The 17,587-nt window shown below is 52.7% G+C and overlaps 3 protein-coding genes across 6 annotated transcripts in view; 2 read left to right on the forward strand and 1 right to left on the reverse strand.

Moving 5' to 3' along the window:
• Window positions 1-1,384: 1,384 nt before the first annotated feature.
• On the forward strand, window positions 1,385-3,064 carry LOC131563666 (C-C motif chemokine 14-like). The gene is made up of 3 exons (XM_058813780.1): window positions 1,385-1,996; window positions 2,293-2,404; window positions 2,762-3,064. Exons 1-3 carry the CDS (start codon window positions 1,930-1,932, stop codon window positions 2,862-2,864), a joined length of 282 nt encoding a protein of 93 aa, XP_058669763.1. The 5' UTR covers window positions 1,385-1,929; the 3' UTR covers window positions 2,865-3,064.
• Window positions 3,065-6,041: 2,977 nt separating this feature from the next.
• On the forward strand, window positions 6,042-7,698 carry LOC131563663 (monocyte chemotactic protein 1B-like). Its single transcript, XM_058813777.1, has 3 exons — window positions 6,042-6,332; window positions 6,922-7,027; window positions 7,378-7,698. The coding sequence occupies exons 1-3, from the start codon at window positions 6,266-6,268 to the stop codon at window positions 7,484-7,486; spliced, it is 282 nt and encodes a 93-aa protein (XP_058669760.1). The 5' UTR covers window positions 6,042-6,265; the 3' UTR covers window positions 7,487-7,698.
• Window positions 7,699-8,548: 850 nt separating this feature from the next.
• RANBP10 (RAN binding protein 10) overlaps window positions 8,549-17,587 on the reverse strand; it is a 63,323-nt gene continuing 54,284 nt past the window's right edge. For 3 of the 4 annotated variants that reach the window (XM_058813423.1, XM_058813421.1, XM_058813424.1), the window contains 4 exons: window positions 16,394-16,518; window positions 15,393-15,538; window positions 14,826-14,937; window positions 8,549-13,606 (listed from right to left, as the gene is read on the reverse strand). In XM_058813423.1, coding sequence (XP_058669406.1) covers window positions 13,476-13,606; window positions 14,826-14,937; window positions 15,393-15,538; window positions 16,394-16,518 — 514 coding nt within the window. In that variant the 3' untranslated portion in view covers window positions 8,549-13,475. The remainder of the gene's footprint in view (window positions 13,607-14,825; window positions 14,938-15,392; window positions 15,539-16,393; window positions 16,519-17,587) is intronic. The other variant, XM_058813422.1, reaches the window with a different exon arrangement.

The raw sequence follows: 17,587 nt of genomic DNA on the forward strand, positions 1-17,587 counted from the left end.
TGCTCTTGCAGGGCCTCCCCAAGTGCAGGATGTCTGTGGTTGTTTTCAAGCACACACTGAGACCCCAAACCCAGCTCGGGGCTGCTCTGCCCAACTCCTCTGTCCCCTCACTGGCAAAGGCTGCATCTGATGTGTCCCCTCTGCCTCCCTCCTCCTGCAGAAAAACAATCTTCTGTTTATTTTTTTTTTGTAAACAAGCACATTCCTCAGAGTCTGTTCAAGTGAAAGAAAAAGTTGGGCTGGCAGAGGGGCTTTCCAACACTTAACAATGAATGCCTGCACACCAGCCTTTCCCTTTCCAAAGTGAAAAGAAGAAACATCAAAAGTTCTCCAGGGAGTTGTGAATCATCTGATTTCCACAGACATGGCTTCAAATGCTGAGAAAAGGGAAGCACAGCATCCTAGGCCAGGTCTTCTGCCAGAAAAAGAAACACAGCTCTGCAGGAGCTCCTGAAGGTCCATGCAGAGCTGTGGATCTTGAGCCTCCATTGGCAGGAAATGTGTCTGATGAAGCTGAGCATGGCCAGAGCTGTTCTCAGCGCTGGGTGGTTTTTCTCCCAAATATTTCAAAATGCATCCAGGGATGACAGTCCCAGGCACAATGTCCTGCTCCAGAGAGTGGCTGGGGGTGTCAGTGTGAAGAAGGGCATGAGGTGGCCCCTTGGGTAGTTCTCAGGGAGTGAGGGAGGACTGTGGTGCCAGGGGATCTGCATGGGACCCCCTGCTCCCTGCACCCACCTGGAGTCTGGTTAAACAGAGGGAAAGGTGAAAAAAGCTGAGCATGAGCTGAGCATGACTGGCAAGGACCTGCAGAGGGGCTCCTTGGACCTTCAGAAGGTCTGAAGAAAGGGGAGCCCAGCACAAGGGGGGAGAGCTGTCCCCAGGTTAACACAGAGGGGCTGGCCCCTTTCACAGCTCCCTGCAGGGTCTGGGATGCCTCAAGGCTGTGGAGCGAGGAAGATGATGGAAACACACCCAGAACCTTTGAACAGTAAGTGTTCCATCCATTCCCCCCAGCCTGGTGCTGACTCCTGCCTGCCCTGAAGCTGGGGCTAAGTCAGCCCTGTCCACAAGGAAAGGCTCAGCTACACCCTCTCCTCTCCTCTCCTCTCCTCTCCTCTCCTCTCCTCTCCTCTCCTCTCCTCTCCTCTCCTCTCCTCTCCTCTCCTCTCCTCTCCTCTCCTCTCCTCTCCTCTCCTCTCCTCTCCTCTCCTCTCCTCTCCTCTCCTCTCCTCTCCTCTCCTCTCCTCTCCTCTCCTCTCCTCTCCTCTCCTCTCCTCTCCTCTCCTCTCCTCTCCTCTCCTCTCCTCTCCTCTCCTCTCCTCCCCCTCACTGCCCAGTTATGAACAGGGATTTTTGGTGGAAAATTCAGGTTCTTCTCCATAGTACCAACATGGAATGTGACACAATTTCTGCCAGTATTTACCAACTCGTCCCTTTCAGGCCACAGAGGGCTGGTGGCAGCAGTCACTGTGCTCTGTTTAATGCTTTCCATGATTCACAAGCCATCCAGGCATCTCCAGCACATTCATGTTGGCTCTGGCCTGAGCGACCTTGCATGGAACACAAAGCTTTGCATTTCCCATGGCTATGAATCCCCTCTCTGAAGGCCCAGGAGCTCCTGAGTGTACATCTGCAGAGGAGGATTTCACTTCCCTCATGACTTTCCCTGAGTGGGTGAACACAGAAGCTGACACAATCTATTTAGCCTTCTAGGTGTTGTCTGTCTGCAATCCCAATGACCCCATGTGACATGGAAATCCCCATGACCAAAGAAGCTGCAGCTTTTCCTTGAATTGGTCAAAGTCTTTGGAAAAGAGAACTGAATAGAGGGGATAAATTGCAGCAGCTCCTTGCCTGAGCTCAGAGTTGAGCTCTCCCAAGGAGGCAGAGCAGCATCCTGCAAGGAAGAGCCCTGCCAGAGCCACCATGCTCACTGCAAGGACAGTCCTGCTGCTCGCTGGGCTCCTCACGCTCTCACCGTGCTCCCATGCAGGTAAAGCCCCTGGTGGGTCACTGCTGTCCTGGCCAGAGCAGAGCAGCACCTGCTGGGGTGCAGGGAGGGATGGAGGCTGCTCCTGGGGCTGGGTGGCTTTGGCAGAGCTGCTGCAGGGCTGGGGGATCACCTGGAGCATCCTCCTGCCCCGGGAGGGCACCTGGGGCTCCTCATGGCAGCATCTGCAGAGCCTGGGGATGTTGTGTCCATCGGGCCTGTGCTGGGGAAGGTGCTGAGGGCAGGGCTGCCCCGAGCCAGCCTCACTCCAGCCTCACTGTGCTCTTTGTTTTCTGCAGCCCCCTACACCCCGGCCGAGTGCTGCTTCGACTATGTCAAGGGCGTCCTGCGGCTGGAGATCCTCCTGGACTTCAACTCCACTACCAGGGAATGTTATTTCCCAGCAATTGTGTAAGTCCTGGCAGCTTCCCTGCTGCTGTGCTGCCTCCTGGGGTGCCACAGGGTCATCTGTTCCGGGTGGGGACAGGACAAGGACAGGTCTGTGTAAGTTCCGTGAGCTTCCAGCATGAGGAGGGGAGGATGTGACTGTCTGGGCACTTCTGCAAGGCCACTGCAGCTCCTGAGGGCTCTGCAGGGGCTGCAGAGGTGCTGGGCTGCAGGGTGATCTGCTTGTAGGACACCAAGAGCCCAGGGGCAGGCGCAGGGACAAAGGGAAAGGAGAAAGGGTACAGGGCAGGGAGGATGGTGTGGGCACAAGTGGAATCACAGATGTCATTCCTCACAAAGCTTCACCTTTAACCACGGCAGGTTTGAGACCAAGAAAGGAGTCAAGGTCTGTGCAAACCCTGAGGAGAAGTGGGTGAAGAGAGCAGTTAAAGTGCTTCAAAAGAAGAAACCTCGTGCTCCATGATGTGGATTGGGTGCCTTGGTTCAGGCTCCCCAACGTCTGCTGGGAAGGAAGATTTGCATCCCCTCTCAGAAGGGGTTCAGGATGTTCAGCTCCTGGGAAAAGGCACCAGAGCCCTGAGCTGCACCCACAGCTGGGCACCAGCTCCTGGAATGCTGCTGGCCCAGCCTGCACCTGCCTGCTGCTCACAGCCACAAAATAAAGTTTATTTCATGTGATATTGAAGAGTTGTTTGTATTTGTCCTTTCTTCTGCCAGCCCCACAACTGTGCTGCTGCCAGCAGCTGGGGCTGGCTCTTCCCACTGGGTCTCAGGGCAGAAAGGGAGGGGGTGGATGGGATTTCAAGGGGACCCTAAAGGGGCTGGAGACCCCTCTGAGGGTTTTTAGGTGCCAAACTGCCACCAGTTTCAGGCTCAGGGGTTTCAGCCTGTCCCATTTCTGTCCTGTGGAGAGCACAGCCTGTCTGCCCTGTGTGCCCAGGCCTGGGGTGTCTCTGCTGGGCTGCAGAGGAAAGGATTCCCTGCAGAGCTCCCTGGGCACGAGGGACAGACAGGGGAGGCTGAATCACACAAGGGATTCCTGCAATATCCCCCTGGCAGGGGCCATGCAGAGCTCAGCACTGATCCCGGCCAGGGCTGTGGGAGGGGGAGCAGAACTGGAAGGGCAGGAATGAGGAAAGTCATGAGTTAAAGACAGTTTAATAAATGAAGCAGAACTGGCCCACAAGCCAAGAAAAATAAGGGATTAATTCTCTCCTTCCCATGGGTGGGAAAGTGCTCAGCCATGGGCTCCCTCACGTGTAACAGTGACATGGGAAGACAAATTCCGCAAATCTGAATGTCCCCCTACTTCCTCCTCCTTTCCCTGTAACAGTTCACTACGGGGGAAAACAAAAGGAGAACCAACCAAAAAAAGAAACCTACCCAAAAAATTCCACCAAGTGATAAAGAAACCATCACTTGCACTGGCCCAGATGATGCTCAGGCACTCCCAGCTCCTGGGGAAGGGGATTTTGGCAGCAGCAGCAGCTCCAGGGATGTTTTTCCAGCAGAGCTGAGGGGTGACCCTGACACGCTGCAGGTCTGGAACCTGGGGTGTCACAGCTGCCAAGGAGGTGGAGAACTCTGGGTGCACCAGGAGAGGCTCCAGCCTGGGGAAGCCTCTTGAACTGCTGAAACTGCTGCCTTTCCACTGCAGGAATCCTCAGCCACGGAGTCTCTGTTTGCTGGGGCTCGGATGCAGAACAGACCCCGGGGCTCTGGGCGGGGACACCGGCATTTATCACCGGCAAACAGTTCATGCTCTCTGTAAAGTATTAACTTCTGTGATTATCCACTCAAAAAGGCATTTTATGAGTCAGAGAATATTTCCCACCTTTATGATGTTTTGGGTTTTTTTTTTTTTTTTTTTTTTTTGGTCCATGCCTATCCATTTCAATTTCTAAAGCAGGGGTTTTGCTCAGTCAGAAAATTTGTATTCAGTTATTAACTACAGTGAGGTTGGACGCCCATAAAATCCTCTGCAGAGTCTGTACCCCCTCTTCTCTCCACTTGCCTTTGCATTTGCCCAAGCAGGAGCTCCACACTGCTGGGCATGGCTCAGAGGGTGCTGGGAATGGCCCAGGAGCTGTAGAGGAGCCTGGAGAGGACTGAAGCCAGACCCAAAGGTCCATTGCTGGGGCAGGGAGGGAAGCCCAGTCCTCCAGTGGGGCCTTTCTAGGCCTTCAAACATCCAACATGCACTGATTTTCTCCATGAAAGACATAGTGGAGGCATCTACTGATGCTTCCTCTGGAGAGAGGAGTAAATAGGGAAAGGAGGAGCACCTGTGTGCCTCAGACAAGCCTGGAAAGGGAGCTCAGGGCTGGCACGTGAGGTTTTCTGAGCCAGGGGAGGCTGGATGGAAAAAGTCATTAGCTCAGTTCTCCCTTAATTACAGTCCTGTGCTTTGAACCAGTGCCTGGGAGCTGGTGTGAGCCTGGGGCTGCTGGCCCCAAGGCTCTGAGCACTGGGGACATGGGCAGAGAGGGCAGGAGAGCCTGGGGGTGATGCACAGCCCACAGAAGGGGCTCTGGCTGCTGTGGGCCAGGCATTTTCTCCCTGCAGAGCCCTGCCTGGGGACAGTGGCACCAGAACCCCGTGGGCTGTGCCCAGCTCTCTGTGTGGCCCCCCTGTCCCATGCAAGGCCAGCAGACCCCATGTCCTGCAGCCCATTTCTTGTAATCCAGATTTTCCACCACAATAGATCTGTTTCCTTCTCCTTTCTCCTTTCAGAGAAGTCGTGCAGACATGACATAATTTCCAGAGAAACCCATTTCCACCTTTCTTCCCCTCTGAGAAGCCTTGGATTGATTGCCTGATCCCCCAAGCCACAGCCAGGTCCCCTCCTGTGCTCCCACCCAGCACCATCCTATGCTGGCTCCCACCAGGACCTCGCCTCCTCACACAGAGCTGCATCTCCTGCCCAGGGAGCAGATCCCTGCATGGAAGCTGGGCTGGTGTCCAGCAGTGCTCCATGGGGCTGCCAATGGCATCTGGGCCACCTGCCCCTCCTGCCTCGCCTCTGGGGTGGCTCTGTCCCCTCTCCTGGGGCTGAGCTGGGATCTGTCCTCTCTGCTGCAGGAGATGTCTGTGCACCACAAGCCTCCATCCCCCAACTCTCATTTCAGTCCCAGGGTTGGTGTGGGAGGCACAGGCAGCACAGGGGCTCAGGCTTCTGCTCAGACCCAGACTCTCCTCACACTCCCCACTGCCCCTGCCCCATTTCTTCCGCTTCTGTGAACCCACCAAAAGCACCTCTGACACCCCCTGCTCTGGAGTCCCTTCTGGATTGGTCCAGTGTGGCTTCTTCTGCCTGACATCCCATCCCATCCCATCCCATCCCATCCCATCCCATCCCATCCCATCCCATCCCAGCCCATCCCATCCCATCCCATCCCACTGTGCTTTCCTGCCCAGCCCAGTGCTCCATGTGTGCCCAAGGTTGGTTTGGATGGGATTCCATCACTGGCCTTTGACACTGGGCAAACCAACTAAACCCCCTGAGACCTGTCCCTGCTCAGGGACTGTGGGCTGTCTCTCTTGTTAGAAACAAGCAGAAGAGCTCTGGACTTGCTGTCCTGCCTGCATGGGAAGATGGGTCAATCTGCTCTCAGTTCCTAGAGCTCCACGTCACGCCTCTTCCATCGAAAGTAGAACTTCTCCTTAAAGTTGTCTATCTGCCCCTGCATGTGCCCAAAAATAAACAGCAGAAAGCCCCTTGACCCTGGCTTCTTGGTAGGACCCTCAATATCTGGAAATGCAGCCTGAGTGGGTGGCAGAAGAGGATAAAAGGCAGCGAGGACAGAGCCACAGCCAGAGGGCAGAGAGGCACAGGGCACGAGGAAGAGCCACCCCACAGCCACCATGCTGCCTGCAAGGACTGTCCTGCTGCTCGCCCTGCTGCTCACCTTCTCCCTGCACCACGCCACAGGTAAGGAACCTCAGGGGCCCCTGCTGCAGGTGAGGGCTCTGAGCCCCCACTGGGGAGGCCAGGCAGGAACCCCAGCAGGGAGCAGGGATGGTGCTGCTGATGGGAACAGCACCCCCCGCTCAGGCCAGGGCAGCACATCCCGGGATGCAGGGAGGGATGGAGAAGGTGCTGGGTGCTCTCAGCAAAGCCAGACCTGGGGAGAGGCTGCAGGAGCTTGGAGGAGGCTCTGGCAGCTTCCCCTGGATGAGCAAGGGGTTGGATGAAAGGAGAACACGCAGCTGTTTGGAGCCTTCCAAAACACCCTGCAAGTTGTGCTCCTGCCTTGGAAGGCCCCGAAACCTCATCCCCAGACTGAGCACCCCAGCCTGTGTGATCTGGGAGCTGCAGCAATTTGGGCTGTGAGGGGCCAGGTCCCAGGCTGACCCCTGCCCCACCTCTGTCCATGTCCCAGTCCTGGGTTTGGGTGACAAACCCCTGCCATGGGATGCTATGGGAGCTGCTGAGGGGCTCCACAGCCTCTGTGCTGTTCCAAACCTAGTGGTGCCATTATCTGGAGATGTAATTCACAACATCCCTCTTCCCTCCCCAGCCCACTTTGCACCTGTGGAATGCTGCTTTGAATATGCACAGAAACGAATCCGACACCCTCAGGGCTTCTACGAGACATCCAAGGACTGCCCCAAGCCTGCAGTTGTGTGAGTATCCCAGGCTTTGCTTCCCATCCCAGATCTGGGATCCCAGGTCTTTTGCTATCTCATCCCATCCCATCCCATCTCATCCCAGTCCCAGCCAGGGGGGCTGTGGTAGGAAAGCAGCTCTGAGGGGTGGGCAAAGAGGGGAAAAAATGTGTTTTAGTGTTGTCTGGTAATGCTAGAACTCTGGGAAGACAGACACTCACCAGCCCAAGGAGGGCACAGGCTGCTGGAGATGGCTCCAAGCCTTGATCCTGGAAGGGACTGCAAAAAGGGAGAGGAGAAATAGTGCACAGAAAGGGAATGGCTCATGGTTCCTGTTTTCACTCTTTTTCCTCACTTCCTCATTGCAGGATTGTGGCTGCCAATGGTGATGAGATCTGCGCCGACCCCAAGAAGGACTGGGTGAAAAAAATCATAAAACGGCTTCAAAACAAAACATCAGACCCATCCACCATCTGACCTGCCCATCCCATTCAGTCTTCCCGTCTCTCGAGGGAGCCATCAGTGCTGGCAGCTCTTCTCCAGCGGGTGCTGTGGCCGTGGGGTCCCTGCAGGAGGAGCCACCAGGACCAGGTGTCACCGTGCCATGGCCCTGCCCGCTCCTGAGCTCCTCCTGCTGCCACTGCCCTGCCACAATGCCCCTGTGGAACCAATATTTATAATAAAGACTCTTTGCTACAAAATGCTGTTTGAACTTCTCCTTATTCTCCAAACCAATCAGCAGATCCTAACAAACCCAGAAAAAAGCCTCTGCCACAAGCTCTTATTTCTCCAGGAGCAAACTGTGCCTGGTCATAGAGTGTTTCACTGGGAATGTGACAGGGGAGCCAGGCCTTGACCCATAGGTGAGGTTACCTCACCCCCAGGCAAAGCTGTACATCCTCAGGGCATGCTTGCAGCCCCTTGAGATTTGCAGGTGCTCCAGAATTAAGGGGAGGGTTCTGGGAGAAGATACTGATCTACCAAACCCTTAATACCCTGACAGCTTCCAAATGTGCTGCTGGTCACTGAAAGTGTCTGAGGGAGATAAGGAGAATGCCCACAGTGCCAGGAGGGTGAGCACAGCAGCCTGAGGGTGGACAGAGGTGTCCTGGCTGCCTGTCCCTCCACAGGGCCAGGGAAGGGTGGGAGCACTGTGAGATCCCAGACATTAAAACCAGGCTGCTGACCCATCTTCTCAAGGCAGAGCTGCAAACATACAAGGGAAAACCTCAAAGGAGAAAGCAAGGAATGGGGCAAATGATCCTCAGCCTAAAGGTTCATCAGTGTTTTATGCTCATGGCTAGAAAACACTTCAGGGCTGTATTTTCGAGGATATGGAATGGCACAGGAAAAACTAATGACACAGGATCCCTAATGACATTTTTTCCCATGAATTCTAAGCACATGGGAGGAAGCAAAACTGAAACAGAATCAGATGCTGGGAGACAAACACCTGGAGGACTGTGCACCCCCCTGAGAGTGGCCAAAGCCTTCCCTGATGAGCACAGACTGACAAAGCACACAGCTCCACACTGGCTCTTGCACATGGATGTGTATTTTAATAAAAATAATTCTGTCAATATACAGCAGAATGTCGATTTCTTTACCATATTTCCAGTATATTTTCATAGGCTTTTTCTCAGTTAAAATCCACCCCCCCAGCCCCTTTTTTGAAGTTTTCATGCGAAGCATCAGATAACTTAATTCACAAATACTAAGCGTAGACTGAACCAATGTGCACAGTTTGTGTAATGTCCACGTAGCCAATGTTGTACCCAAGAGGTGAAACTCCCTCCCAAGGGCCTGGAGAAGCCTGGGGTGGCACAGGGAGCTGTGCCCAGCCGTGGCTGCTCCTCCAGGGCTGCTGGGAAACCTGCAGAGAGCTCGCACCCCGTGCTCCAGCTGAGCATTTCATACCTGAGTTTTGAGCAACCAGCAGGAGAGGAGAGGAGAGTTCACGGCGTGCTGGGCAGGTCCTGGGGCTTGCACAGCTGTGTGTGAGAGCTTCAGGGACTGCAGCTTCCTCCTGCCTCCCCCACTGCACAGGCAGGACAGAGACACGATCCCAATCCAGCGCCGGTGCAGTCCTTGGGCTGGAAGTCACCATACTTGTGGTTTTCAAATTTTCTTTAAAATCTGGATTATCCCCAGAGCTGCTGCTGCTGCTTCTCCATTCTCCAAGTTTAAGCCTGTGAGAAGCCCAGCATACAAAAATCCCTCTGTGCTCCCTTCTGGAGGAAGGATGTGGCTGAAGTCCCACCGAGCAAAACATCCAAGCACACGCCTGGACCCAAGTGGAGTGACCAGAGAGAAGTGTCTGCCTGGCCATGGGACCTTCAGCAATGAGCAGAGGTGTGCATGGCCTCCAGGAATGTTTCTGTGGTGATGTGAGTGTGAATTCCACACAGGACTTGTGAGTTAAGCTTCCCCCCTGGAAATAAGGAGCTGGCAGGACGTGTGTGTGCTCCTCAAGCCTGGATGATGCCCTGGCTTGCTGGGCACTGCTCCAGCTCAAGCTGCAGGCTCTGAGCTTTGGTTTGGGATGTGAGGAGAGGGACAGACATGCCAGGTTCACTCATCCATCACTTGCCACCTCTTGTTGCAGGGGAGGATGGTGGAGAGCAGCTAGAGCTGTCTATGGAAGAGGTCTCCAGGCTCTCAACTCCTCCCTTCTCCTCCCAAATCTGCTGTAGCTCCCCTCACACAGCCCCAGCAGCACTTCCTCCAGCTCTGCCCCTACACAGCAGATGGGACAAGGCTCACAGCCACCTCTGGATCTGAAGGGTCCCAGCAGCACCCAGCAGGTCCCCTCCCCAGGCAGAAACACCTTGGTACAGCTGGAGACCCAACACTTGCTCCCTACCTGCCCTCTCCTGCCCCACCACCGAGGCTGCTCTCACCTTGGCAGGGCTGAAGGAAGATGCTGCTCTGCAAAGGGCACTCCTGGGTGGAGCAGGAGCTCCTGCTCCTTCTCCCAGGCTGTCACCAGCTCATGGGGCACCACTGCACCCAGATTGGAGTGAGGGACCCCTGTCTGCCACAGGACAGTTCAAGTCTGCACTGCTGCTTAAGGGCAGAACTTCTGATCCCACGTGGTGCACCACACAGCTTCATGGCACTTACACACTGCTCTGCAGCCTGGCTGCCACAGGTCACCTTCTCCATCAAGCCAGGAGAGCAGAACTCTGAAATGTGTGTGACACACAGGTCACCTGTTAACACAGATAGGTACCAAAGCATAGCTGCAACCCAGCCTGGTTTCCTTGCTGAAGGAGGAGATGTTCATCATCCCTGCTACCCAAGGTAGAAAATTATACATTCAATTCCTAAACTACCTCCAGCAGCTCTGGTTGCTCCAGTTTTTCAAGGCAGCCTCAAGAACAAAGCTATTTAAAGAATGGTAAAGATGCCTTAATAAAATGTGAAAAACAAGGACACAGCTTGAGGAGAGACTGAGATGTCACTGTGAAAAAGAGAAGGAAGGATATGGGAAGATCCCAGGTGTGGGTAACCATGAGGAATGATACCAGCAGTTTCCTACAGGCTCCATAGTAAAACATGGGTGTACTGAAGGACTGCTGGGAGCAGGGACCAGGTTGTTTGAGGCACTTGGAAGAAAAAAAAACCCAAATCATTTTTATAAAAGTAACTTTTGAATTGCCATGTAGCCTCTAGTTATGTGTACAGCCACATTCAGTGTTACAGACCCCATTTCACTTTAGTTCTGTTCTTAAAAACTACTGCAATAATCCAAGTTTAAGCCAACATGAACCATCAAAGAGCAGCCAGGGAGATTCAAAGGCAAGAGGCTTTGAAATGCAACCTGAGAAAACCACGTGAGAAATCCCATCTAGGAATCAGGGGTAGGTTGGGACCTACATCCCACCACAAACATGCTTATCCTCCCCACACTGAGTCATGGCCACATCAGTCAGAATCTGAGTACAAGAAGCAGAAACCACTGGTGAAACCACCAGAACACTTGAAGTAAATTAAAAAAAACCCAAATAACATCCATCACACATTTCTTGGCACCAAAATAACCAGATATCCAGGAATATCTCTTGGTTTGTTTTTTTTTTTGGTAGTGAAACCAAAATTTAAAAAGGTGCTCCAGCACAGTCAGCAAAGCTTTGCTGAGAGACCAAATGGGGCATTAATATGACACATGATGAAGAGACTTTGCTTAAAGAAACCACAAAGAGAAGGAACAAAAACCCTCAGAAAGATAAAGATGGTGCTGCTATGAAGATGAGAGGTCTGACTGCAGCCAGACTGCTGGAGTGGTGACCAACAGCAGAGGAAGCTGCTAAAAGGGGAAGGCAAAGCAAGGTCCTGGAGCAGCTCAGCACCCAGAATGAGCCCAGCAGGGTGCTGTCAGCCTGAGGAATGGAAAGCCAGCATGAGAATCCCACCAGGCAGAGCTCTGGCACATCTGGGACCTGAGGCTTGGGGAAGGAAACCTTTGCACTGAGTTATCTCTGCACCTGCAGCAAGGCTGGCTAAGATCCACCAGCAGAGCTGGCAATGCTTGGTGCAGCCCTCTGCCTCTGCCTCCTGGAAGAAAGGCTGTGCCAGAGCTCCCTCTGCTTTTTGCAGCTGTCCCAGTGATCTGATTAAAGCATCTCCTGCAGCTCTAAGCCTCCTGTTTTCTTTTCACTGCCCCTACACACTGCACACCTCCACCAAAAGGCAGGAATAATGTTCCCAACCACCTCCAGCACCATCTGCACATTCACTGCCACAGCCTGTCCTGGCACCTGCCCCCTCCTCTGCCCTCATTTCAGACCTCATGTGCCAGCTAAAATCCATCCTGCAAACCCAGAAAATCCTTAAAGCTTTGGGCTGCTGCTACTGTTCCTCTCAGTGGCACAGAAACCCTCTTGGTGCTTGAAGCCCTGGCACAGGCTAGCCTCCATTTTAAGGACAAACCTCAACAAAACCTGCTCATCTTTCACTGACCTTCCAAAAAATTTATGAACAGCAGTAAAATTCATGTTTGGTTTGAGCTCCCTTGGGTCCTCCCCAGAGCTACTGACCTAAAATTAACTTGGTGCAGAACCTGCCAGCTGAACCTGCCATGTCCTAATGGTACAGCAGAGGATGCAAAGCACACAGTGCTGCCAGGCAGCCTGGCCAGGTAACAGAAGCTCAGAAACACTCCCAGGTGGTCTGAATGCTTATCAGCACTCAAGTCTCTGGGCCTGGCACACAGCATGGACACATCAGTCCATTTTACTCAGAGGTTACTCACCCACAGATCTTTGCTGGTCTCTTTTGGGACTGGAACTTCAATAATTATCTAAATAATCCCTAAACAAACACTGCTGCTCCTTTCTGAAAGGCTCAGGTCCCACAGAGCTGGTACTGACCCCAACCTGCAACCTGACCTCAGCTTGTCCCACCTGCAAGGACAAGCACAGCTCAGCCCAGGTTTCTCCAGACACTTCCAAAATTTAGAAGTGCTCATTTAGATCAGTGTTACAGAGATGGGAGAGGGCAGGAAATACTGTTATTACTGAGTTAGTGGCAGAGCCCTCTTCCATAGAGAAAAATGTGGGATTTGTTATTTAATTAAAAAGTGTCAACACACCAGGGCATGCCCACGGATGTTTCTGGTGAACTCACATGACCTGGTTCTACCATACAGTGGCAGGTGACTTCATATTCATCATTCCTGTCCCTCCAGCTGTTCAGAGAGCTGGATTTAACTCTTTCTCAGGGCTGTGAGATGCTTCTACAGCACAATCACCAACACAGGCAATGTTAATCTTCTACTCTTTCCACTCACAAAGCCAAGATTGAGAGCCTTGGGCTCTGAAAAGAGGCACCATGAAGGACCCGGTTTCATCATTAGTGTGTGACAGGACCTACCTTACCTGAGGGGCTGTATGGTGAGTGTGGCTGGGACCGAGTCTGTGGGCAATAAATACATCAATGACCTTGTGGAGGTGGAAGAGACCTTTTTAATAAACATGATTCAAATAAAATAAAAAAAAAATTCCCTCTGAACTGCCACTGTGAGAAGAGTTCTGATTACTAGCACGGATGATGCTGTATGTGCACGATGGAGGGAGAAGGGAAGAAAAGAACAAGCTGTCACCAACTTGATGAACTTCCTCAGTAAATCAGCATAAACCAGCTCAGCAAAACTCTCCAGATAAAACATCGGTGGAACCATGAGAAACAACTCAAATCAAAAACAAAAAAGAGAAAAAATCCCTACATCAGAAGGTGCTACATTAGAATAACCAGCGAAATACTGAGCGCAGGGAGACGGCTCAGCCCCGCCAGGCTCCCCAGGGTCACAACAGCCACACAGCGAGGGACTCACTCCGTCCTGGCACGGGCAGTGTGTGTGTGTGTGTGTGTGTGTGTGTGCTACAGGGGCTTGTGGCAGGGAGGAGGTGGTGGTGCAGAGTGGCAGCAGCAGAGGGTGAAGGGCAGCACTCCACGGCAGCTCCTGTCAGTGCAAATAATCGTCCACTCTGGCGAAGGAGCAGGAGCCCAGCCCCACGCGCGCCATCAGCCGCAGGCACTCCGAGGCCTGGCCCAGGGCCAGCATCAGCGGGGGCTGCTTTGGCAGGTTCTGAGATTCTGTGGGGACAAAGAAAAAGCTGCTCAGAAGAGAGTCAGGCTGGTGCTGGCTCACCTGCACTCAGGTTTCTCTCCGTCCCAAGCCCAGATCCCTGGCAGAAGGTGCTGGATCTGCAAGGAAGCTGCTCCCAAATACTGCCAGCTCTGTGCTGCTGCTGCTGCACACACAGCCCAGCAACCATGACACATCCCACAGCTCAGCAGGGCCTTTGACAGAGAGCTGCTGTGCTGGCCAGAGCAACAAAAAGGCAATGAAGCTACTGCTGATGCTGCTTGCCAGAAAATCCTTAAAACATGAGACATCAAAGCATGGAGGAATAAGGGAAGGCAGGAGAATTTGGTCTCAGCTGGAGGCAACCTCTCCGTTTCTCCCATTTGTGCAAGGCTGCACAGCAGCCCAGGCCCTGGATGAGCTCACTCCCTCATCACCATGCCTTTACAGTGGCATGTTTTCTGAGGGAACCCTCAGCTGAGCTAGACAAGGTGTCTGGTAACCTGTGTGATGCAGCATGTCCAGACATCACATCTCCCTGGTGACAACTTGTCCATGCTCCTCAAGCAATGGACAAACAGCTGCTGACTGTCAGGGGAAGGGACTCTCCTCTCCAAAACATGCAATTTCTGCTCCTCTGCTCAGTCAGAACATGAGCACTCATGGGCATGTCCATCAAGTTGTTCCTTTCCCCAGAAGAAAATCTCTAAATCTCCTTCTGGAACATTCAGTGTGAGATGCACAGACCCCATAGGAAATCTGCCTGGGCACAGGGAGCCAGAGTATGCAGAGGACTCCACTATATTCCCTCCTAGAAAAGAGGATGAAACCAGGGCTGAACTCTGCTAATCCATACAGCTGGAAAAGAGCCCTGGTAAAGTCCACACAATGGTTCAGGTGAGTTCAGAGCATGAAGGGAGAAGGGAAATGCACCAAAGAGATCTCAGTTTCTTCAGAAAGCAGGGGAGGAAAATCCTGAGGTGCATCCTTGGGAGCAGCATTGAGGAATATGCAGAGAAGGGAGTCAAAATGGGAGTGTATCAGGGAATCTGCTCTCTGCAGGCTTCTCTCCAACTCCCGTTCCTGCACTACTGCCCTGACAGTCCCCAGCAACAGAAAGAAAGGCCAAAGCTGAACACAAATATTTCTGACAGGCTTGCCTGCCACAGGACAGCCCCTGAGAGCAGGTGTGTCTTGGGAAACACTCCCACAGGAAGCAGATCTTACCCAAAATAGCACTATTGAGAGCAGCACACACAGGTTCCCTCTGGATAGGGTCCAGCTGTTGGCCAACAGGGCAGTTCCAAGGGTCTGAGTAAGCTAACAAGCTAAAGGCATCCTGGGAGGGAACAGAAAGGCACAGTGAGATCAGAAGGGCTGCAAACACACAGAAAAACCACCAAATCCAGCTGGGGCACCTCCTGCTATCACCACAGTGAGAGGTGCCAACCTCCTGAAAAGAAATGGCCTTTTCCTCTTTGCAGCAAGGGACCACAGTGGCCACCAAGAGAGGAGGTTAGAGAGGATGCCCCCTCCACCTGGCATGGGAGCCAGCATGGGAAGGCAGGTGGAGAGAAGAGCAAGCAGTTGCTCCAGAAAGCCAGGCAGGAGCTGTGTTTCTTCTTTTGTGCTGAAAATTGGCTGTAGATGATCTACATTCATGTTTTGATCTCTGATCCCCACGTAGGTCCCTTCCTGCTCAGCAGGTGCAGAAGTGGGGGCTACTCAAGGGAACCCACAACCCCAGAGCTGGCCCAGAGAGCTGCTGCAATGCAGCACAAGGTCCAGGCTTACCTGAAGCATCTTTTTGTGCATGGTGTTCTTCCCATACTCTCTGCAAAGCTGCTCGCTCAGGATCTGCAGCTCCCGCCCGAACTGGATCATTCTCTCTGTGGCAGCGTGGTTCCCTCCACAGAGCTGCCTCTGGGGGCAGCTGTCTTCTAAGGAGAAGCAGAGGGGAAGGAACAATCATCTTGCATTCTCCACCAATGCCCACTGTGTGTCAGGATACCCACAAACTCCCTTCTGCAGCAGGCAGCTGCTTCCCGCCCTAAGTTTATTCCAGTGGAAGCTTTCTGTGATCCCTGCCCTACAACAGCCAGTGCTGGGTTTGTCACAGTGCCTGATAGATACAGGGAAGATTTGAGCTCTGTTTAATGCCTGAGAACTACCTAGAAATCAAGCTCATTGATAAAATCCTGGGAGCTTGCCTGTAAGCAATCTGTTACCGTTTCATGTGTTTAACACAGGGTATATTACCCAGAAAGCCTGGTCTAACAAATCCTGGACTCAGAAAACTTTCAGTCAGAGGCCAACATCACCAGCTCCCCAGTATCAGTGGCCACAAGGGCCTTTAGAACTGGATGAACCAGTTTCAGAGGCAGTGTAGCTGCTTCATCTGCCCCCTCCTGGCTAAAGCACCCACAAACAAGAGAGTCACGGCTGCCAGCTGTGCTGAGGCCGCCCCGCAGCTGGACATGCCCAGCCTGGCACAGGAACACCAGCTCAGCTGGCACAGCTCAGCTCAGCTGCCCACGGGCACTTCTGCCAGGACCGCTCTGAGCTCAATTCCATGACCAGCACGGAACAAACCTTTGACTCCTATTGTTCTCCCTGCTCCCACCAGCACGGCTGGGAGTCTATGAAAAGCCAGACCTAGTTTTAGCTCCAGGACAGATTGATTTTCCCCATGAAGCAGCCCAAAGTACATGCTTTTTCCCCACAATCCAATCACAGTTTTAACTCCTGACACCAGCTCCTGTCTCCCTTTACCCCTCCTGCCCCTGAGGACCTACCCATGCTGGACTCATCTGTCTGCAGGATCTCCTCGTGTTTGTAGGTGCCATTCATTATCCTGGTGGATGAATTCTCCAGGACTCCGTTGGGGTAATGCTCAGCCTCCATTTCCATCTCGCTGTCACTGAGGTGAAAGGAGGGAAGAAATTAAAATTAAATTTTAATTTCTAAATTAAAAAGGGAAGAAATGAAGAGTTTATATGCCAAACAGTGCCCAGCAAAGGCCAGCACACCAGAAAAGGTCCAGTTGGATTGCAGGGAGCCACAAGGTCGAAGTCAGTGCAGCAAAAGTTGTTGCAGGCTTCTGAAGACAATTTATGAAACAGATTTCTGTTCCCTAAGTGCCTGACATAATTCCAGGTGCAGAACATTTTGCATTTTCCCTTCAGGAAGTGGTGATCCCTGGGATAGTAAACAGCACCAGGTAACAGATAACACACTCAGAGACTGCAGGAGGGAAATCTTGGCTGTGATACATCCCCAGTCCTTGCAAACAGTGCACCACTGAGCACTTAAATGCCCAAGACAGCAGGCTGACTGAGACTGCTGATTAACTACTGATTAACTGAAATTATGAGAAGATCTTACTGGAACTCAGGCTCTACATTAAAAAAAAAAAAAAAAAGAATGACAAATCCAGCATCATTAAATGATTCTGGTAAATTGAGTCTGAACAAGTGTTTCTCACTCAGTTACATGCTAGGTGGCTCTCCAGAGGTCACAACTGAGTCTGCAAACTGCCCTGCAAGCCATGCTCAGCACAGCACTTGAAGAATGAGTGCCAGCTGTAATTAGCAAGAGATTCTTTCAATCACAATGACACCCTCTGCTCCACTGAGGCCTCACACAGCCCTGCAACAGCAGTGTGGAGAGTGAGCCCAAAGGAAGCTCAGTTTTCAGCAGAGCTCACTCTGCTTCACACACCAGAAAAGGCAGCAGTGACTGCACTGAATGCTGGATCACCTGCGGCTTCTTGGAGAAGGGAGGCTCAGTCTGACCTCTGCCACAGCATGAAACAAATCACTGCTGGCTCACCTGGGAGGAATAGGGCAACAGGCAGCCCAAGGAAATGACACAAGAGGCCAATGCACCAAGCCACTGTGGCCTGAGCTGCTGCCTCACACAGGACAGGGCAGGAAAGCTGCTCAGCAGGAACAAGTGCCTGGCTGAGGCAGCAGAAACAGCACCAGGCT

This window comes from Ammospiza caudacuta, chromosome 13 (genome assembly GCF_027887145.1).
Source record: "Ammospiza caudacuta isolate bAmmCau1 chromosome 13, bAmmCau1.pri, whole genome shotgun sequence".
In the NCBI taxonomy this organism is placed as follows: domain Eukaryota; kingdom Metazoa; phylum Chordata; class Aves; order Passeriformes; family Passerellidae; genus Ammospiza; species Ammospiza caudacuta.